We start from the raw sequence: 23377 nt of genomic DNA, 5'->3' as shown, positions 1-23377 counted from the left end.
TAAATGAAAAATTAAAACAGAAGACGTTAATTGCGTCAAATCTTTGGAAATTTTACAATTTCTGCTTTTATACAGAACCCTGGGAAAACTTTTAACTTTTATCCCTTATCGGTCGGTCCATTATTTGTCGACTCGGAAACAAGAGGTAATTAAGAAAAATCATCATAAAATATACCACAAAATTCAAAATCAAATTCAAACATATCAACATAGACATGCACAATGTTCATCATCATCAATGACCCATGGGAATACTCGGCTCATCATCCATCTCAATCCCGGCCTCAGCTAGTCGTTTTTCCTTGTAAACGTACCACTTAGAGAAAACGAGGAAAATTAGGAAGTTTATGGCAACAAGTACGGCCACAAGCCAGTAGAAATTGTAAAGACGACCCTTGTTGAGATCATCAGCAATCCACGGATGAGCTTTCCCGGTGAATTTCTCAACGATGGTCACCAAAACCGAGCTAAAGAAAAACCCTAATGCCAATGTGCTTAACAATAGACCAGTGCTCATCCCTTTCATGCCTTTAGGGCACTCTCTCAAGAAGAAATCTAATTGTCCCGTGTAGATCAACGCCTCGCCGATACCAACAATAAGATATTGTGGGATGAGTAGATAAAACCCTAGAGGAAGCGTTTTGACCGTTGGACCATGGGCATGTGCGGTTCTAAGACGTTTGATCTCTACCAAAGCAGCCACAGCCATAGCCATAGATGCGAGTAAAAGCCCCAAACCGATTCGTTGAAGCGGTCTCAGACCGTGGGGGTAGTTGAATAGCTTTTTGCAAAGGCGAATGGCGACACGATCATAGATGGCGGTGGTTAGAAGGAGGCCTCCGACGTAGAAGGCTGCCATCGCAGCTGGAGGGATCTCGAAGCTCCCCATGTGACGGTCCATCGTCTCAGATTGTGCGACTGATAATGTCGTCAACTGTGCGTGAACGGTCCAGAAGAGGATGCATGTTAGCCAAATTGGTAACATCCGCACGATTTGTTTCACTTCCTCAACATCTGTTAATGTTGAGAGTGTCCATTTGTTGAATACGTTCGAGGTCACTGCCGCTTCCTGGTCCCTTATTGCTGCCTTGTCCAATGCACTGTGGCATCCAAAACGATATAAGGAATAATTAGAACATAACTATTGTATGATTTAAAAAAAAAAAAAAAACTATTGTATGATTATATATATATCCTTAACTTTGCATTAAAAGATCTTTTATGTGTTTCGTAGTAGTAAGCGTTGGCTTGTTATTGTGCAATAGTTACGTATGTGAAATGCCCCTAATTATTTAAATTTCATAGATTATTATTTACCAATAATACACCTTTTTGGAATATAGCCTAAGCATTGAATCAACAACATGTTGTGGAGTCAGAGATAGTTACGTGGAATCTTTTCAAGATGACGTACACCCATAGCAAGAAATATAAATATGCACATACGTAATTGTTTTTTAGAATAGTCCAGAAAAAAAATGTTAAGAACTGGAAAATAAGGAAAAAGGTAAAAGTTTTCTCTAATGTTTTTTCAGCTGATCTATATACATTTTTGGAGGCATTTAGCAAATCAATCTTAAAATTGGAACCTATTTACAAGCATACCATTAACATTTAATATTTAGTTAATTCTTTTTAATAGAAGCTAATTGTTATACATAAATTTGGTTTAATTGTTAGAAGAGCATATGCCATTTATATTTCGGTTTAATTGTTATACATAAATTCGAAATGTTTTTATAGAAACTAATTAGTTCTACCAAAATTATTAAATAAAATTTCCTAAATATTTCCTTTTTTTATTGTCCTCTTTTTTATATTTAAATGTCCTCTTTTTTTTAATAAAAAATAGTTACAATTACGATATTGCACCATCAATATCAGATTGGATTCAAAGTTTGAGTCAAACAAAAATTAGATTGGTTAATTGGAAGTCATGTGCCTTAAAAGAATTATCTAAAACTGAGTTCTATGAAACCCATCGGTATAATGTTCTTTTCAAGAAAAAAATTAACAGTTATATCATTTTTACAGTAATATTATTTTATCACAATTCTATATAATATTTTGTATCTTTCACTTAGTTTACCTTTTTTATATTTTAACACCGTTTTTTAAAAATTAAATATTATTATTTCTATGTTTAAACTTAATAAAAATTAAAATATTATGAAAGTCTAGACTTATAAAAGTTAAAAATCTCACAAATAGGGTTATATTTCAAAACGGGCTATAGTAACATTAGTATAAATTTAAAATATTAGTAATCAAATGCTAGAACATGGGTTAAATTTTCATTTATTATTTTGTTAATAACATCAATATTAGAATATTAGTCTTATCCAATTAAATTACGATTATGTAAACAATTATCTCTGGGTATACCGGGAAAACTCAAACACAGAAATTATAAATTAACTAATGTATAAATAATAAGGGACATATATTTAAAATATGCAAAACATTAGTCATATAATTAATCTACTAATCAAATTACATTTTTTTTTACTAAAAAAATATAGCTTCACGCGTGGAATAAATTCTAGTATATTATTTTAAAAAGACTCAAAACAAAAGATAAATGAAGCACTTAGCACGCAAAGCACGTGACGCTAGTGTTAATGTTACTGATGTTATATGCCTAACTAATTGGGTCTGTCCCGGTGAAGGTGTAAAGTAGCGGAGGTCTTACGACACTCAACGTGAACGTTTCACTACAAGACAAAACAACTGTCTCCCCTAACTTCTCGTCTCTTCTTCTTTATTCATTTTGTTTTCCAAAAAAAAAAAAAAAAAAAAAAAGGAAGAAATTCAAATATCTAGAGATGCCAAAGAGATTTTTAATAAACTGTCTGGAATAAAAAAACAATATGATTCCTTTTGGATTCTTCTGTTTCTTTGTAGGCATGCATAGGGATTGATGGATAAAAGATACTGTACTTAAGGTTTGCATAAAAAAGAGATGCTGTACTTACGAGTCAGGTGACTCGTAATACTAATATTATATATATTTGTGTCAGTGATGTAATAATTTTTAAATTATAAGAGAACAAAATCAGTTGATGATAGTAAAAATAATACTAATATTATGAAAAATATAACAAATTGATGTATTTAATTTGCCACGATTATGGAGCTACGCTTTTTGTGAAAACCAAAACTAATCACGATAGGGTGTGAAATTTTCTATATTAAAAAACAAAAAAAAAAATCTATGTAAATTGTATAGAGAAAAAAACTAAAAAGGTAAAGTTGGAGAATTTTACCCCAGTTATTTTTTTTTAAACCACTTGGATATATTCATTTGTTTATCTAAATCTATTATATTATAGAGACTTCTTTTCTTTTCCTACCTATGATATCAACCGAACTTGACGTGTTATCTAACGAACATACACACTCCTAAGGAAAAAAATCTACTATATAAATGACAAAGTAGGACCTTTGAACCCAAAAAAAAATATATCTAAAAATGTTGCAATTGATTAGCTGTATAATTCGTATCCAGGACCAGTTTCGCTGTATGGTCGAGTGATAATATTATGAAAATGATACCCACAACGAGAGACAAAACAAACAAAAAAAATCAAGCTTTTCTAATTAGTTTTTTATGGCTGTCAAAAAAAAAAAAATCGATTTCTAATGCCAAGTAGGCATATAATCAAAAATACTTATGGTCCCACTATAATTAAAGCACGAGCTTTTCGAGTAATTTCTCACCCACAACCCCACTTTTAGTTTCACATTTTTCAAGTCTATTGATAATATCAGATTCAATTAAGGGAACCTATACCTCAATTATTTGAATTTAACCATTATAATGGAATACAAAAATTGTCACAAATTTTAATCTTCAAATTATTTTCAAATTTTTTAATCTTGAATCAAGAGAATCGTACGTGGGAATTTGTTTTTTTTTTTCACTAAAACGTTTTAAAATATTTTGGAAAACAAACGATGAGTTAATTAAAGAAATCGTACCGATATTGTTTGGTGTGAGGCAGCTTTTGTTTACCCTTCATCGCACCTTCCGCCGCAATAATATCGTCAACATCGTAGAGATATGACGGATCCGCCGGCAGCTCGAGCTTCCTATTCCTCCACGCCGCCACGATAACAGCAGCAACCTGCGTCATCGGGCTACCGACCAACTTCTTAAAACGGTAGCGGTTTGTGCCGGCCAAGAAAACGCTCAGTGCAAGCACGATCGCAAACGCGCAAATGCCATAGCCCCATTTGCGCCCAACATCGTCTTGTATGTAGACAAGGACCGTCACGGCTAAAAGAGAGCCGACGTTGATACAAAAGAAGAAACGGTTGAAGAAATATGTCATTTGTGACCGTTCTTTTGGTTCGGTCTCATCGAATTGGTCCGACCCGAAACCCGAGACGCTTGCCTTCACACCTCCCGTTCCGAGGGCGGTGAGGTATAAGGCTAAGTATAGGACCGTCAGTTGTATTCCAGTTGCTTGTTCGCAATGAGACGATGTCGTTGGGTTGCATCTTGGTGGTCGAAGTCCCGGTATGATTGTTGATAGAGTTAAGATCGAAACACCCTGATAATAATCATAGTTCATACACATGAATATTAATTTTTCGGAAATTTTATAACAAAAATAACGACTTATGTTGTTTCCTATTTCGATTTGTTTATTAGGCTAGTCAATAATTTTATTTTAATTATTTCATTTTCTTGGCTACAAGTTTTGGTAAGAAAAAAGGGACTTCTATGGTCCTTACCGTGGCTTGGATTGCGGCGAATATAGCAATCGTTAGGTACCTATACAAACCAAAATAATGAATTCAATTTGTTAACTTCAAAAAAATAAGTTGAATGATTTAAATTTTGTTAAATATTTATTTGTATACAAACCTGCCGAGAAAGGTATCTGCGATGAAGCCACCGAGGAGACAGAGCATGAAAGAAGTTCCAAGGAAATTGGTAACGGTGTTGGCCGCCGTTGCATTGCCTAAATGCATAGTTCCCGTCAAATACGTCACCAGATTAACTCCGATACCTAACGTCGTCAGCCTCTCCACGGCCTCAATACCTTCACACAAATTTTATTTATTAACAAGTTAGATGAAGACATGGGAGATAAAACGATGCCCACAAGAAACTTATAGTAAATGGGCCATTAGAAATTTCTAAGTGTTGTCTTCAGCATATATATTGTTGGTGTATTTTTCTATATATACTTACAGAGAATCATGGCGGCGCTGGCCCACCCGCCAGTTTTTGAGCGATCGGCTGGGCGGCCTTGGAAGTCCCAAGCATCAAGAAGGATATCAGATTTAGCATCAGGAAGAGACATATCTTGAAGATGGTTTAGGAGTTTTTTGCAGTTTTTGGGGGATTTGTTCTTATGGAAAAGGCTGTTTTGTTTGGGAGCTCTTGGTCTTGGTTTCTTTTGTGGTATTAAATGTGTCCATTAATACATCTATTTATACTAGGAAAGTTGCCGAGATAATTTTTTATTAATTTTTATACATAAATAAAATATTGAAGGAAAAAAAGTGACACATGTGTGACTCTGATGAGTGTTGTTTGATTGGGGAGAGAATAATTAATAAAAATATTTAATAGATTTGTAGAAAGAGAAAATTGAGAGAGAGAGAGAGAGACCAGAGGCTAAATCTTACCACTTCCTCTACCTTTGGAACTGTGGGTTTGAACTTTCAGTTAAAGTCATAGGTCATTTTGTCAGTGCCTCAATGGCATCAAGCGCATCAATTTTACCCACCACCTGTTTTACATTTGTTCAATTTCTTGAAAATAGGGGGAATAAATATGTAAAAAATAATTGTAGTTCGATTATGATTTTACTTCCATGGAAGATCATTTGTTTTTTTCCACGTCTGAACTACGGAATATAATTCAAAATATTTGATTACGGTGTTAGAGACACATTTTAATCATTGTTCATTTCATTTGCATTATTGTCAACGCATATCTATTTTTGTTTTCGTTCTCATCCTTCCATTTTTCGTTTGTTCATTATCGAACTTTGCTTGTAGTAGGCGCACGGTTATTTCCTTGTTATAGAACGTCATTAATAATGATCTTTTTCTATGCTAGAAAGGCCTTTTTTTTTGTAATCAACTAATTCTAAACTGAGACTCATGTATTTTTTCACATGTAATTATCAAATTATAGTTGTATTGCATATAATCGGAGGAAACTATTATATTATATGAAATTCTAATCAAAACGTATAATAGAAGTCAATAAAAGTGATTCTAGCTATTTGTGTTTTTTCTTTTGTCTGTCAACAATTTAGGTATTTGTGTTTAGAGATTTAGTATGATTACATTAATGAACCAACTTTCTTCTTTTGTGTTAATGGGAAAGTCTAGCTTGATTTAATGGCTCAAAATGTATGCTTCTTAGACGCCACTAAAAATGAGTCATGCTAGGACATAATTATTACCTTACTTTTCATTTATTTAACGTTACAATGAAATGAAATAAAATAAAGGGTATTGTCACAGGAGTTTCATGAACTCTATATATATATATAATTAGAAGCCTTGCATTTTCAATGGTTATCTTTCTCTCTTTTGCAAATAGGAGGCTAGGAACATAAAGAAGATGAAGAAACGGAGAACAACTCATTTTCATTTTTTAGAACCAACAAAATAATAAAAATGATAACTCATCCAACAATTTGCAAGAGAGAGTATGTTACATAGTTTTATTGTAAGTCCCAAGTTCTATGTAAAATATCCACACACACAAAAAAAAAAAAGCAAGTCAATAGTTCCCATGAATATGAAGAAATTGTAAATTTTAAAATTCATAAATATGTATATATATATATATAGACTCTGTGTCATGTCATGATCCATCTCTTTCTGAATTTATTGGTATGCAGATCGATGAAGTTTCAACCCCATAACGAACACTTTTTCTCGTTGCTAGTTTCATATTCATAATATCTACGCTAATATCCCCAAGAATCGATTATTTTTGTGCATATCCAAAGATTGCGGAGGAGTGAAAAAGGGGACAACAATGAGGAGAGTCCCATCCAAAAAGAAAAGGAGAAGGAGTGGTGAACCCACATTTGTTATCTTCTATATTGAATTAAATTGATAAATGCATCGTCTAGAAAAAGAAAAAAAAAAGAGATATTAATATAATTTTATAATATAAACCCCATATATTCAAAAATGGAAAACAAAGATGAAAATGGATGGATCAAATGTTTTGGGCGGAGCTGGCTTTGCTTATTAGGTAAGTAGTATATTATCTCAGGGCCCAGATTTTTGGCACGTGACAATTTCGTAGGGCCATGCGAGAGATTCTCCCCCTCAACGTTGACTCGGTCAGGATGAATCTATTATTGATCTTCGCACGAAAAGGAAACCACAGTTTTACTTTTGCTTCAACTTTAATTGACTTGTCCCGAAAATAACTTTTAAAAAAAACTCATCAATGTATTAATAGTATTTAGACATAACGATTTACATGTTATTGTCTCAATAGCTGTATTATTAACTCTACGATCACCTTGAAAATCAGTATACAGAAGTACAGTATGAAACTATGAATGGTGAGTTTTTTTTTTCCCCCATTTTTCACTCTTATGACTAATTATGGAAGAAAATGCATCAAAATGATCACATATATATAGATCAATGAAATCAGTATTTCAATCTTTATATTAAAATCTTGTTTATTTGAATCAAAATGATTTACATCATTATTATTATTGTCATTGCTTTTGCACAAAGATTCGAACCTGCAACATTGAGGTAAAATCAACCAAGGTACTTGTTTTGAGTTAGGACACTATTTTGTTAACTTAGTAGATACATTTAAATTAAGCTGTAGGGTCTATTGACAACTTAATGATTTATTATTAACTATATGTTATTTATATTCCAGCAGGTGACGAAGGAAGAAAAAAAATACAGATTCATTTTTAAAAGGATTGATTGAATCATGGAGAAGAAGAGTATCGAATTAAATAATTGGGTATGGAATCCTTCTGAGTATCCCAAAGGCCACGGTTGACCAAACATAGGAATGACAACTTGTTCAATAATACAATGTTAAATAATATTGTAAATATAGTATGTTTTACGAAATTGTATTCTTCTTCTTATTATGCAGGGATTATGTTAGAATTATCGGTAACGGCGTCTTGATTTCGTCACTAATTAGGAAATTAATTAACAATGTGTTTAGGAGAAATATATGGCTAACTTGGATGGTAACGAAAACGTCCACTTGTCACAAAAAGGTGAAACAGATTATCAAATTCTTATTTGCTGACATCAAATTTGATTTTAGTTTAATGCATCCCACTTTCTCGTATACGCGCATATGTAGATATCATTAACCAAGCCTTGAGAAGTTGTAATTTGAGTGAAATTAAAAAATAACACTAATTAAGTAAATAGGAACCAAACAGTATGATTTGAAAGTTTGAACCAACAACCTCCCCAATTGAATCATTGTGCACACTTGCATGTACAAACGAAATTCATAATAATTTCAAGGGGTAGTTGTGAAAGTGATTTTAACCAAGTTGGTGTAAGGATAATATGAGATTCAATTTCGGTTTTAACAATATTCAAACGGAACTCATTTGGTTAATATAATCGTAGTCGGGGATTTTCAAAAATATTCATTTTTTTCACTTTTAAAAAATATCCTTGTATATTGTCTATTTTCAAAAATACATCTATTCTAAATATAAAATAACTAAATTCTAAGTTTTAAACTCCAAATACTAAACTCTAACCCCTCAAAACTATATACTAAATATAAAATAGAGAATTCAAACCTAAAAAAAATTCTAAAAATTAATTTAATATGTTATAATTGTGCAAAAGAGGGTATAAATGAAAATGTTTTAAAAAAATATATTTTAAAAAAAGATATTTCTAACAAATTCTCTATTTTTAATAATTTTGGTGTGTCGTCTAACTCTAAATCGGATTAAATATTTAAAGCTAAAAACATAAATGTTACAAGTTATAACTATTGAATAGATGACCGATGGGCGGCACAAGCTTCCCATCTCTCTCTCTCCTGATAAAAAAAAGTCAAATCCTAAATAACCAAATAATTTATATTATTGTTTTTGACTTAGAGGGACAGAACCAAGTAATCACGCTTTATTACGAGGGGCATATAATTCGTGTATAGATACATATGTATATGAGAACTACATGTATATATCAAAAAAAGGTGATATCTTGGGAAGCTTTTAGTGAATCATGACCGGATCCTGGGTACATTTCCAAAACTAATAAACTTATTTTCATCGGTTAGAGAAAAAAAAATAGACAATCCGCAACGACAATTCGTCATCAAATGTTAAAGATACATATTTTTTTCTGTCTGATGCAGTTTTTGTATGACACATTTACAGTATAAACGCAAAATTTTCATTTTACGCTAAAAGACATGTGTGACCTAAATCCTTAATAATAGATAGGACTGTTGAAGCAAGAGTTTTATGAAAGATGTTGAACTGAGATTTGGAACTAGAGATATGCAAAAATTTAAATAATAAGGAAGCAGTTATCTCTGCAAGGAAACAAGTTTATTATGCTTGTAGGTATCAAAATGCTGACCAAAAGTCGATTTTAAAAAATATCAATTACATATAATATGCAGAACTGAATTAAAGTGATGACACTGTAACAATTAGGTTACAAGTTATGATCATTAAAACTCGAGTCTTAAAAAATATGGTAATGTGCATATACTTAATTGTTAGTGTATGCTTTAAAACGATTAAAGAATTTTTTTTAGATTAAGGATTTACGGATAGATAGTGCGAAGAGGGGAACCGAAAGTGAAAGATACCTTACATCACTGCAAAAGAAAAATGATATTGTTAAGTACGTCGTGATCTTTGGAAATGAACCAGACATCTAAATATGGTCTTTTTGATGTTCTCAAAAGACATTTTTAATTATACCTAATTTTAATTAAGCAAAGACAACTTATCAGGAGGCGTTTGTATAAACGTCCACAAGTTCCTAAAAACGAAAACACAAGTTCGTCGTTTGTGTTTGAAACATATATAGAGCTAACATTTCAGTTTATCTAATTCGATTCCCATTTTAGCAGCTTAAATGTATACGAGCAATTTTTATTCTTTTTGTTCGGCATAAAAAATGTAAGATAGCAGTGTAACCGTAATAGCATGTAGTTTTAGTTTGTTTTTCTGTGAAGAAGCTTAAGAGCATGTTAAATTTATGATTGTTAATTATTACTTTAGTGTCGACAAGGTCACATTAAAGGATATACATTGATTAAAAACTTGGGCAATGCTACTCCGAATGGTTGACTTACTAATAGATAACAAACAATATTGCTGCCAAAACGTATAAATAATGAAATATTTTGATTTTTTTATTCCATTCTATATGATGAAGCTGATGTAATTATTCTGTACACCAAATCGTAATTTTGAATCTGCTATCTATTAGTATAAGATAAAGTAGTGCCGCCCCATTTTTATTAGTTGTGTGCTAATATATAGTAATAAGGAATTAAGGTAAGTAAGTTGTTAACGTTAAAAGACGGTTAAAAAATGCCCCAATCTTTAATTGATGTCAAATAAAATTTTCATTATTTTTTCTTTAATATTGCCGTCCATATAAATGCGCGAACATACTAAATCTGTTATATTTTTTTTGAAGAGTAATCAAACCAAAAGTAAAACATAAATGTGTTGTACTTTTCTTTTAAAAGATAATCTGTTTTACTTGATGATTATTATGATTGTTTTTTTTCTTTTCTGAAACGATAAATGTGTAATCTTGAATTTGAAACATTGTACAAAAAGACCTATTAATGTTAAAGATGTACGTTGCATTTGCATATTTATAAATTATATCATCTAATTTATAGACTAAATGCTTAATTCAAGGGTTGCTTACAAAAATGGTAAGCAAATAACACCTTAACTGGTATAGAAGATTCTCTATCAATGTCCAGATATCACCAGGCAGGAAACAACTTATTATGTGGCCAACACATTCTGTCAAATGAGATTTTTTGAATTTTTTCTTATTTTATCCTAAAAGGTTGGATCTTACCCTCTTCTACACTTATTAAGTTATTATTGCTTTATATTGTGGATTTTTTTTTTTTTGATCGAAGCTTGTATTGTGGATATGCATAGCTTTTCTTCTTTTTTTCATTCTTATATCATTTTTCAAGGATTTGCCATAAGAATACATATATTTGCACTAGAAAGATAGATTTCGCGATTACCATTAATGATTACGTATTGAAAAAGAGACGATATCTAATAACAGAAGTTTATTTCTTTCGATGTCAACTATTTTAAAAATTGAAATTCAGAAAGGTTTATAATTTAGACAGAAGGATCCATGTATGCTTTCTTTGCATACAATTAACTTATACCATTTCACTACTACGTTACTGGAGCCTTGTTAATGCACGAATTACTATTAAACTAAAGTGTGTCACAGTTTAGTGGATAAGAAGCTACTAGTTCGATCAATTTCAAGATGTTAAGCTACTTTCTTTTTGTTTTTATGTTAGTTTGATGGGTGGGCAACAAAGTTTGCTTGTTCGTATATATGTAACTTAAAAATGTTGAGATTGATGTATTTAATTTGTTACTCACACTTTATGCGTTTGATGTAACCGAGCCCACGTAAAAAATTAAGAGAACCTATAACCCATGCGTTCATATATAGCTGGATTTCATGTGGTTAGCCTTGCAGTGAAGTTTGCACGTCTTGGATACTTTAAAAATTAATATTAGTTGTTGCTGATAGAATCATACTCCAAACATATTACAGGATGACGTCAAAATAATTTTATATCACAAGGTTTGATCGATCATATTGTTTTGTCTTGTGATCGATCAAAAGTCAAAAAATATTACAGGACTCCTAGATAGTATTTGCGCGCACACGCACACACCTGTTACTGTAGGCGTATACATAATAATCTGATTAGAAAAGAATAACCTTGGGATTTTTTTTTTTTTTTTTTTGAAAAACATAACCTTGGAGTTGAACATAATTAACCAAATAAATTTTGCTTGAATTAATTAAAGGCTCGTAAATAATTAATAAAATAAAATCATATAAGGGTATTGTATTAAGATCTTGGTAGTTCCCTTGTGGCTATCTTGTCAATCCTCGATGAGTTTAAGCTAGCCTCAGGACTCGGAGTAAACAAGGCAACGAGGGCTTTGTTTTTGGATGGGGTGACTTTGGAACTACTCGGGCAATGGCGGATAGAGTAGGGTTGAAGCAGGGGTCTTTCCCAGTTCGATACCTTGGTGTTCCACTAACCTCAAAAAAGCTTCGGAAGTAGGACTGTTAGCCGTTGCTGGATAAGATATCAAGTAGATTCAAGTCTTGGTCTACGAAATATCTCTCCTATGCTGGCAGATTACAATTGATTCGGCCTGGGATCTACTCAACCATCACGTTCTGGGCTTCTATCTTCCTCCTCCCTAATGCTTGTCTGGAAGAAATAGAGAGGATGTATAATGGGTTCTTGTGGAAAGGTACCCCTAATTCGGCAAGAGGGGCTAAGATAAGTTGGGAGTCTATTTGTACTCCTAAGGAGTCTGGAGGATTAGGGATGAGGAGGATGATTCCTTGGAATAAGGTTCTGGGTTTAAAGCTTATTTGGATGATCTTTGTAGCAGGTGGATCAATCTGGGTTACTTGGGTTCGGAGCCACCTAATTGGGTCCTCAAACTTTTGGGATGTCAACCCTAATACCTCAGGAAGTTGGATCTGGAAGAGTTTATGCAAGCTGAGAGCGCTTGCAAAACCGTTTATAGGGTGTGAGGTTGGCTCAGGAGTTACTTGCAGTTTTTGGAATGATAATTGGACATCTCTGGGACCCTTAATTGAAGTAACTGGACAGAATGGTCCTAGGACTGTGGGATTGCCAGTGAATGCAGTAGTTGTTGATGCATTAAGAGATGGTGAATGGTGGATTTCTGCTTCCCGGAGTAGAAACCCCATTATCCAATTGTTTAAACAATTCTGCCCAATCCTCAAGATATTCTCGCAGGTGCGGAAGAGGATACTTACCTTTGGAAGATTGGTAACTCTGTTTGATGTGAGACAAAATAGGGGTGAGTTGATAGCTGGTCTAAAGGACCTCTCTAACTAACTCGGATATGATGGAGATGAATGATGGATCGAAGTTCGCCACACAAAGTTGCGGAATGACTTTGTGATAAGAACACAAATCAATATCTAAGTGAATCACACACAAAGATAAAGATTCAACTTGTTTACTAAAGGAATCACACAAAATAGAAAAGACAAGTAAAACTTGCCTACGCTTCAAAGTAAGAAAACTCTCTCTGTTATTTTTCAAAAAAAAAATATATCTTTACAATGAAGGAAAACATGAGCTTATATATGCTCAATTTACAAATCAATAACATAAATACAAAATAAATCAAATTAATTACATAAATAAATCAAGAATAAATTTGAGAGATTTTATCAATCATCATTGATGGAGATTGGTTCTTTGTATCTAGACACTTTCTTGATGTAGCCATGAATTGATTATCTTCTAGAAACTTCTTTATAATTTGACCTTGATTTTCCTTGAACCAATTCTTGATGAGTTGATATTTCTAGGATTGCATCACTGTTCCTTCGAGTAAGTTTCCAACTGCAGATACTTGGCACTTTTTGAATCCTCCGGGTCCATCCATAGACTGGCATGATGCGGTGTAGTTCAAAGGGAGGATTCCTCGACATGCGTTTACTGCTTGGGTTGCAGCGCGCCATAGACTACATACGAGGGATAGACTTCGCCGATGTGGTCTCCATGTTCCCTCCAATTGCCTCCTCTGCAACAGATTTGATGAATCTTTGCAACATCTTTTCTTTGATTGCGCTTTCTCTCATTAGGTATGGTCTTACTTCAAGATTGAATGTGACCTTTCCGATTGTGTTTCAAGATGTGCTCAGATGGATGACTTCTCCTCTTCGGGATAAGAATGTTGCCTTCATTATGAAGCTCGCTTTCCAGGCCACCATTTATATTATTTGGAAGGAAAGGAATGTGAGGATTCATATTGATTCTGCTCGATACCCATCAGCTCTAATTCAAGACGTAAAGACTGTTATTAGGTCCCACCTTGATCCTCTCTCTCGCGCCCAAGATTATAGTAAGCCCACTACCGTTTCCTTCCTTGCTACTTGGTTCTCTTTGTTTCAGTAAGTGGTTTGGCCTCCTTTATGTCTTTTGTCTTTTTCGTTTCCTGTTCTTCTTTTTTAACAGGTAAGTTCTGTTTACCTTGTGCGGCTTTGTTGGCTTTTTGGGCTGTGAAGCTTTGTAATTCCGGTATATATTGGAAAAAGTTTATTAAAAAAATGATTAAAAAAAAAAAGATCTTAAATTAATCAATTAGATCAATTTATGAACTGACACTCTGATGGTATAAGTTCTTAACTCGAGAAAAATAATACTATAAGATTACTATTCAAACATTATTCAAACTTTAAACATTATTCAAACACTAAACATTCAGCAACTGTTTCTCATTCATATTATAGCGTTGAAATAGATCAATACTGTGAGTCAAAATGTCACACCCAAGTTTTCGCGTCTCGCATCTCCATTTGCTGCTTCGATGAGTTACCCAAGGGACACTAGCTAGCTAGAAGCTCCCGTTACATCGACATATTCAACGTTACAAGATTATTAATAAGTTTATATATACAACTACATAAATATTTCAATGCCGTTGAAACATTGGATTTTCCGCTTCACAGTGACGCTCAAGAAAATAAATGTCGTCAATGAATTATGAACTTGATTAATACATATACTAGTATTTTATAAACAATAATGATGGAATTCATATTTAGGATTTTCTATTGCAGGTTCTTAATCTTTTAATGTTTAAACCATAACATCTCGATCGGGTTTTCACATCTTAGATTTGATCTGCATTTTCTTAATCTGATCATGTTACAACGTAAAAAACCGATCGAGTTTTCGCATCTTAGATTTGATTTGCAGTTTCTGAACGTTTTAATTTATTTTAATAAAATGGACCAAATTCTTACTAATGGGCCCAGTTAGCATTATTTAATGGGCTTAATATTTGAGATGGGCTAAATCTATCTAGTTCTTACGGTGATTGAACCATGGTGGTTTTACGTTTTAAACATTTTCATGTCTCTTTTTCACGTGTTAGTGATGCGGATACTTGCCTAGGTCGGCCACCTCCCGGAGACCCGGACCGGCGATGTGGTCCGTCTACCAAATTTGGCTTAGCTGCCGAAAGTAAATATATGCTACTCGAGTCTTCTGATGATTGTTAGGTGTTTCCTTCAAAAAATGCTACATGTGGAGGATCATACTAGCTTCTGCTTTGTGAAAAAAATTATGTGCGAAGTGATATACAGCACATAATATATAATATACTTCTTTGTTTTGATCAAAGGAAACGGATCCAATGCACTTAATGTATTTTTTTAAATTTCATTTTCCCTTAAATACAGTTTAAAAAAATGTTCTATTCACAACTTGGCTAATTATTACATGATCGATACGTAGCTACTTCCTGGATCTTGGATTTATATGAACATACAAAATAAAAATTAATTGAATCAACAACTTTTTTTTTGGTTTAATTAATAATTGAAAATTGAACTGATTTTACAACTTGCATCATCGTCGTCATCATTTTAGCTTTTTAAAATTAGACTTATTATATATCCATGCACGTACGTACAGTTCACTTTAATTATTTTTTACTTCTTTAGGTGGTGGCATGCGCAGATGGGTCCATGTCACGGGTTCCATTTTCCTATTTTTCTTGCCATGTTACTATGTTAGGGCATTTACAAGGACAACTCTTCCAGTTACTCAAAACAAAAATATATATATATATATTTTATTTAATAACTAATAAAGAATTGACAGGTGTAGGATTATTTTAAATAACGTTTCTTCTGTAAGAAATTTGAGAACCGTTCTTCCTGTTTCTCTCTCTCTTTTATATTATTTTATTATTTTTTAATAAAAAAAATTGTGTGAGTAACTGGATGAGTAACACCACTGTAAATGGTCTTAGTATTTTATTACAATTTTATAGCTCGATAGAATTTGTAAGACTCGAAAAAAAAAATCTTCTAAAGAGTGTTTAAAGAAAAAGTTTGTCTGGTCCTTATTTGGTTTAACGTTAATTTTCTCTTTTCGTTTCGTTAGGGTCCCTACTGATTCATTGACCTCACTCAAAATAAAAAGAACTTGGGGTGGAACTCCCCGGCCTACAGGCTACACAAACCAGCATAAATCAGATTTAGTGCCCTAAATCACTTGTCCAAAAGGTTCTCGTGCTGATAATTAGATACATATATACCCTAAAATTCAAACTAATTCTAACTTTTACAAATACCAGTAATAACCAGCCCAAAAATGTAAGCTCGTCGGTTCAGGATCTTTGATTCTTGACCAGCATGATTTTTTTTTTTTTTTTGAGTCAAAACTAACATGATAAATTTTTTTAGAAATATCTTAAAATAGCACTAAAACAAGTTTTATGGACAATTATAGCACATATTTCATAAATTTCCAAAAGTAGCACTATTTAACAATTATATATATATTTTTTATATAGGTTTAGTTCTCAATTTCATATTTAGGATATAGTTTTGAGGGGGTAGGATTTAATATTTTGAACTTAGAATTTAATTTTGAAAGATTAATTTTAAAATATAGTACTATTTTTAGAATTTTATAGATGTTGTACTAAATATAAGAAAAAAAACTTATTTTGATGTTATTTTTGAGAATCTCCCTAAATCTTTTAAGTATTGTATATAATTTCACGCCAGATAAATATATCAACATGAGATCTTTCAATATGTGCACATATTGTAATGTATTGAAAAGTATTTTTCATCCCATTTTATAAATCGAAATCTTAATTATCTTGGAGTGTGAATCAAAGCTATAGTTGCATGCCTTTAACATATGCACGGCCGATTCTAATTATATCATATTTTTGTTAACTTATCCGATCATTATATATATTGTCAAAATAGAACCGGTGTTTAGTCGTAAATCCAAACAGATAAAAACTTACACCAACCAAACTAGCTGGAACCAAGAAATTTCCAGAAAAATACATGCGGATTCGGTTAGGCGAGAACCAACCAAACAAACCGAAGCCAAACGACACACACATGACAAAGGTAAAATTACTCGATCGATCCGTCCTTTTATAACTTATCAGGCGCAAATAAAATCAGAGGGAAGCTTTTTGCCGCAAGTGCTGATGAGCAAACTCAAGGAGATGGGAATGTCGATGTTAATCCCGAGAATGTTAGCTTTAATGGCGGTACACAGACAAACGGCAGCTTCAAGATCGACAAGCCCTTGAAGTACTGAGCAGCAAGGGGTGTCAGGTGGGTTTCCAATGACAGTTCCGACTGCACCATCTAGTATTTTGGCGCAAACACCAAGTTTTAGGGCATCTTTCGGGCAGCTATGCGTTGTTGGATTGCTGATTGGGTTAGGGTTTGGGATTGGCTTAGTTGGCAAGCAAGTGTTACAGCCACTAACACATGCGAAAAGAATGAGATTAGAAGATAAGAAGAGAGCTGCGGAAAAAGATATGTGGGATTCCATTAATCTCTATGCTAAGCCCTAATCAATGTTAACTATAACAATGTGACTAGAGGAAAGGATGTGATTAGCTATGAGACTAAGTGTGAGCAACAGTTAGGGCTTATATAGGAGCAAGTGTGAAGGCTCCGAAGTGAACCAGGCAGACCCGCATCGCATGTGTCAATAAAACTAGTGTATAGGTGCTATTATTAATTACCAACTTGATACTTCTTTTAAAGACTATTTATATGCACTTTTCGATGAATTAATTAGAAGATGATTATGCAAGTATAATCTTATTAAGTTATTTAACATGTATTTAGTATTTACCCATAACCCGCGGACAAAAAGTAACCGATAGTGTATATATAGATTCAATACCAGAATAAACATATAGTTAAATATCATTTTGTTGTCCAATGGATTACAAGACGAACCAATGGGCGATTGAGAAATCTTATGCAATCCCGTGAAGGGAACAATAATAAGAAATTTTCCTTTTTAAAAATACTTTGTTTTCTTATGTGCAATAATTAAATCATGTGTGGGGGCAGAAGGCCAAGTTGCAATTGTTTCGTAGTTTAGTTTCTAACTCTAAATTGTGATTTTGTTGATGCCAAAGAAACTCTGTATTATCACACAAACACACAAAAAAACAAAAAAAATGTAACTCAGATGCTAAAAAACGATATGGCGATGAAAAATATATGCTACTGAGGGCTAAAACAACCACTAATTTTGAAATGATAAAAAAACTATAGATAGTAAATATTGCTTCCACATAACACCACTAGTCTGCTTATTTTTTTTAATTCACATTTTTCTTTGCTAGGGGATTAGATTCTGATATACAGTCGATAGCTACATACGCACTCACGAGCAAGTGGGTACGTTGAACTGGAAATAAATTTACGCTTAAATTGGATGCTACAAAAAAGACGTTTATTTTTAAAAAAAATCTGAACCTTATAAGACGCTAATATTGGATGCTAGCAGAGGACGTTTACTTTTACCTAGAGTTATGTTCCAATATATCTTTTGGAGGATTAATTTCTAATAATATTAAATGTTTCAAAAATATAAAGTATCATAATTCTATAAAGGTATTATTGAGGTTAATTTATTAGAGTATGTGTAGTGATAATATGCAGTGGTAGTCTATCAATCAGTCTCTCACCCACAAAAAGTGGTAGTCTATCAATCAGTCTCTCACCCACACAAAAAAAATATTAAAAAGTAAGGAAAAGAATCAAATGAATTTCTCAAATAAGAAATTTTGAGAACCTTGCGAGAGATTCACATGATACATATCCCATCATAATTAGTTATGAGTTTTATTTATAATTTAAGTTTTAAATAAAAAAATAAAATTACAAAAAGCTTATTAAAATAATATATTTGAAAGACTAATAGAGCTTCTCTCCATTCTACATGCTCTTATTCTTTTTACCTAACTATGTTTTAAAAAGTTATTTTAGTCACATGTCGGTCATGTGGAAGAATACACTACAACAAATATGCACATTGTTAACCAGAGAAAAACGCTATCATAGGTCTTTGATAGCGTTTTCATGAGCGCTGTTTTAGGGCACTGTTATTATATGTACCCCATATACAATAGCACTTATTACGTATGCTATGTTATAAAAATATAACATAGCTTTAAGAAATTGCTATATTATCAAGATCATAATTTTGAAAAAATTTATACAACATTTGTTTTTTCGTGCTATGTTATAGTTTTATAGCATAGCTCTAATAAACTGCTGTATTATCAAGATTATAATTTTGCAAAAATTTATACAATATTTAATTTTTCGTGCTATGTTATACATATCTAATATAGCTGTTGCGAAATGCTGTTTTATCTTGTTTACTGTGCTATGGTATATTCTTTTATCATAACGTTTACCTGTACTTTTATAGCATTTTCTGATATGTGATTATAGCACACATAACCTGTTTTATAAAATCTCATAAAATCTGATTAATAAACGTCTCAGATCCAAAATACATAACAAAAGTCTCAAGAACATCAGTTTACCATCAAAGTCTCAAGAACATCCAAAATAAACAAGCAATCTCAAGTACTTAACATTACACAATAAAACCATCAGTTTAAGACATAATGACCTTGTTCTCTGGCCAAGCAATGCAGGAGCTAAGTGCATCTTCAATAATCTCTATTTCATCGGATGGCCTCCAAACTTTTACATTTTTCACCTTCACAACATCTATCCACACTTTAACTGCATTAGAACCCAAGCGAGTAAAGTGAACCTTATGTTCTGGATCATTTGTTCCCCATCGTCCTTCAGCCACAACCCTATTCTTTTCAGTTAAATCCATCAACTTGCACTTCTTATTCTCCTTGGAAATAACTTTATTAATGCGCTGCCATGTTTACAATATAAACCATCAGTCATCATATAATTAACAAAAACAACTTCATAACATATGAAAACACTTACTGGAGACTTCCTGAGAGGAGACTGTGATGGTAAAGTATTCTTTATTGGTGATATTGGACCCGTTGCATCATCAACAGGAGACTCAGAACCAGATGCAGACTTAGAAGACATAGATGCAGATTTGGCCTGCGATGCAGCCTTTGAAGCTGTTGCTGAAGTTTTGGACTCTGTAGCAGACTTAGAAGCTGTGGCTGCAGACTTGGCCTTTGATGCAGACAAAGAAGCATGTGATGTAGCATTCTGACCAGTTGGAGTTGAGGGATTTTCAAAATCAACCTTACTCAGGGGCCAAGATACGTAAGCCATCAAACAGTCCTCAAGAAATGACATTTCAGCTGTAGGTCTCCATAGTGATGTATCAGGCTGCTTTACTGAATCCACAAATACTTTAACTGCTTTTGGTCCAAGAGGAATTCCGTTAACCAACGCACTTGGTTCTTGTGTCTCCCAACGCCCCTCAGCAACAATGACGTCACCCTTAGACAAATCCAATAGTTTACATTTGTTTCCTTGTATACCCTGTTAAACACAATCAGTAAACAAATCCAATATAATTAATTAGCATTATAGACAGGGGTAATACATTGCTAACACATTGCTAGAAATTATAAATACCATAGGGGCAATGTCTTCCATTTGGATGTTGTTGTCTACCAGTCTACACTTATCAGTTGGCCATGCGATTATATGTCCAACAGCTTCTTTCATATGAAAGATCTTTTGTGCAGGTCTCCATAGAAATGCATCTGGTTTATATGCAGCTTCAACTAACACTTTGAGATCATAAGGGCCAAGACGACAGTCATTCACTATGTCATCCGGATCAGAAGAAAGAATCCGACCCTCACCAACATTTTCATCAATGTCAGACCAATCAACAAACACACACTTAGGATGTGCTCTTTTGTTTACACTCTGCAACAATTTCATGAGCAACTAAGAATCATAAACGACACTAAGAAGAATCACTTAGCTGATATGAAAAGAAGTAAGAATATGTTACTCTTGCAGCTGAGTTTTCATCCATTTCAGCTTCTGGTCTCTGTAACATAAACAAAAATAACATCAATTTATATTACTCTAACTGGCTGATGAATAGTAGAGAACTCTTAAGTATCTAACCTGATTCTTGATTCTGCCAAGTTCACTTTCCAAGGCATTGACCTGTTTTACTAATTTTACTTGCCGCTCTTCCATTTCAGCCATACACTTGCTCTGCATTTGTAAACAAGCTAATTTGGTCTTACTCATGCCTCTACCCATTGCCCTCAGCCTACCAGAATTGTCAGGTCCTAAAAGCTTGGCGAGGTGATCTTCATCTGGATTTGTTAAAAATGCTGGAGCATCACTTCCACCAATTTCAGCTGCTTTTTGCTGAAAAACATAAAGACAGTTTCAGGTTTTACTAGTCGATAACACACTATTTACTGGTGTACAACTCTATTCAGACTTACAATCAAATCAGCTGCATTCGTATCTACTGGTGTACCATCCTTTTTGGTGCGAGACTTGATCCAAACATCTAGTCTTGTCACGCTGGAAGGATCTTCACTTTCAGCTTTCTGTTCCAGAAAACAAAATTTCAGTAACAGTACAAGCACTATGTATAATAATAAACAACATAGTTGTAGTATATATGCTTGCCATTTCTTCTGTTAGTCTGCTGATCCCTTTACGACTAGTGGTGTGAGGTATCTGATTCTTTCTTTTTGCTTTATATTTCTCACTCACGGCCTAATAATGAAACATGTTAATTACTAATCACCAATCAACTACTAAACAATTATAATCACAAGTAATTACCTTAAATGCAGCACTAGTTTTGAGTTTGACAAATTTTTGCCAATCAACAGGACCAATATTTGGTGGTCTCAAATTCATCCTCTCTTGGTTATTTGCAGCCAAATTTATAGCCTTCACCGTGACAGACTTGTGTGATCGCCACAAATGTCCCATCTGGTGAATCACAGATATCCTTTGCCAATCTTCATCAAGCTCAAACCTTGCCTGCATTCACTTACACTCACACCATAACTATAAAAGTAAACATGTTCAATTGAGAGACTTTTTAAAAACAAAAAAAAATTCTTGTTACCTGAACAGATCTCCAGAGAAGTGTTTTAAGATCTGGACTCACTTTCTTCCAGTTAGGTATGTTGATAGGGATGTGTTCTCGCATCAATGTCCCTACATATGATGCCAACTTGACTGACCCTGGACCAACCGCTACTCCAAGTACATTGTAATCAACTTTCACTCTAACAGATGGATCCTTGGCTAGGTTTTTCATCTTTGTTGGTCCTCGTTTTCTTTTACGCGTAGCAGGCTGCTCATGTTCTTCAGACAACACAAACTCTCCTACTGGTTCTTCTGGTTGCTGTTGAGTTTGTGGTTCTTCGGAATGATGCTCCTCTTCCTCCACATGCTGTTCTGTTGCTACAGGTTGGGCCTCCACATGCTGTTCTGTTGCTACAGGTTGGGCCTCCACAGTACAAATAAACATCAGTGCTCTTGTTAGTGTAATGCCACCGTAAGTCCTTAGCCATGTCCTCTGATCTGAACATTCTCTTCAGCCTTGGTATAATTGGAAAATATCTTAATACTTTCTGTGGGACACCTTTCTTTACCTCATTAGTCCGCTTATTAGTCTTCCACCGTGAAGCATTACATTTGGGACATTTATCAAGCTTCTTTAACTTCTTTCTGAAGAGGCAGCAATCATTAACACATGCGTCGATCTTTTCATATCCCATATGAAAGCTCTTTAAAAATTTCTTGACATCATACAATGATGTGTGAAAGACATTACCATCTGGCAACATGCTTGGCAATGTCTGAAGCAGTTCATTGAAGCTCTTATCCGACCAGCCATTATGTGTCTTAATCCTAAACAAAGTCACAATAGCCGATAACTTGCTGTGGTTTGAACAGCTAGGGTATAGTGGGGTTTCAGCATCCCGGATCTTTGCAAGGAACTCATCCTCTTGTTGGTCCTCACCCTCTGCAATCTCACTTAAGTCGCCCACAGGTTGGTCAGCTAAGTCACCTCTAAAAGCCAACTCTTGATCAAAAAATTCAGCAGCTTTATATAACTCAAAAACTTCCTCATTCCACTGAGTTGGTTTACTTTGAAATTCATCTACTGACTTCACATCTCCATGATGATACCAATCACTATGCACCTTGTATGCCTCATCCATCCCTCTTATTACAAGATGCTCAACCACAACACTGTTTAACTGTCGTACTACATTACGACAGTCTTTACAAGGACATATTATCATTTCTATGT

At 33.6% G+C, this 23377-nt stretch overlaps 2 protein-coding genes and 1 pseudogene across 3 annotated transcripts; all 3 read right to left on the bottom strand.

Annotated features, from left to right (window-relative positions):
• Positions 1–4: 4 nt before the first annotated feature.
• LOC104770975 (protein NRT1/ PTR FAMILY 6.3) lies at positions 5–5449 on the bottom strand. Its single transcript, XM_010495450.2, has 5 exons — positions 5204–5449; positions 4874–5051; positions 4741–4780; positions 3982–4556; positions 5–1100 (listed from the first exon to the last, which is right to left on the bottom strand). The coding sequence occupies exons 1-5, from the start codon at positions 5313–5315 to the stop codon at positions 236–238; spliced, it is 1770 nt and encodes a 589-aa protein (XP_010493752.1). The 5' UTR covers positions 5316–5449; the 3' UTR covers positions 5–235.
• An 11557-nt stretch (positions 5450–17006) lies between these two features.
• On the bottom strand, positions 17007–17784 carry LOC104770954 (14 kDa proline-rich protein DC2.15 pseudogene; annotated as a pseudogene). The gene has a single exon (XR_015595181.1). The product of XR_015595181.1 is annotated as a 14 kDa proline-rich protein DC2.15 pseudogene (transcript).
• A 1792-nt stretch (positions 17785–19576) lies between these two features.
• Positions 19577–22588, bottom strand: LOC104772570 (uncharacterized). The gene is made up of 9 exons (XM_087497096.1): positions 22181–22588; positions 21889–22092; positions 21730–21819; positions 21540–21647; positions 21208–21459; positions 21089–21127; positions 20701–21000; positions 20086–20604; positions 19577–20008 (listed from the first exon to the last, which is right to left on the bottom strand). The coding sequence occupies exons 1-9, from the start codon at positions 22586–22588 to the stop codon at positions 19733–19735; spliced, it is 2196 nt and encodes a 731-aa protein (XP_087353222.1). The 3' UTR covers positions 19577–19732.
• Between the last annotated feature and the right edge of the window lie 789 nt (positions 22589–23377).

The sequence above is a fragment of the Camelina sativa genome, chromosome 3 (assembly GCF_030686135.1).
Source record: "Camelina sativa cultivar CO46 ecotype springtype chromosome 3, ASM3068613v1".
Lineage (NCBI taxonomy): Eukaryota > Viridiplantae > Streptophyta > Magnoliopsida > Brassicales > Brassicaceae > Camelina > Camelina sativa.
Note: the sequence above shows the minus strand (reverse complement) of the source record. Positions and strands in the feature narration are given on the sequence as shown.

Coding starts and splice junctions, on each gene's coding strand:
- LOC104772570 (XM_087497096.1), bottom strand. CDS start 22,588: ATGTTTATTTGTACTGTGGAGGCCCAACCTGTAGCAACAGAACAGCAT. Junction 21,648..21,729: donor GCAGACTAACAGAAGAAATG/GCAAGCATATAT, acceptor TTTCTGGAACAG/AAAGCTGAAAGTGAAGATCC. Junction 20,605..20,700: donor TGGAAGACATTGCCCCTATG/GTATTTATAATT, acceptor TGTGTTTAACAG/GGTATACAAGGAAACAAATG.
- LOC104770975 (XM_010495450.2), bottom strand. CDS start 5,315: ATGTCTCTTCCTGATGCTAAATCTGATATCCTTCTTGATGCTTGGGAC. Junction 5,052..5,203: donor CAGCGCCGCCATGATTCTCT/GTAAGTATATAT, acceptor ATTTGTGTGAAG/GTATTGAGGCCGTGGAGAGG. Junction 1,101..3,981: donor CCTCACACCAAACAATATCG/GTACGATTTCTT, acceptor TGGATGCCACAG/TGCATTGGACAAGGCAGCAA.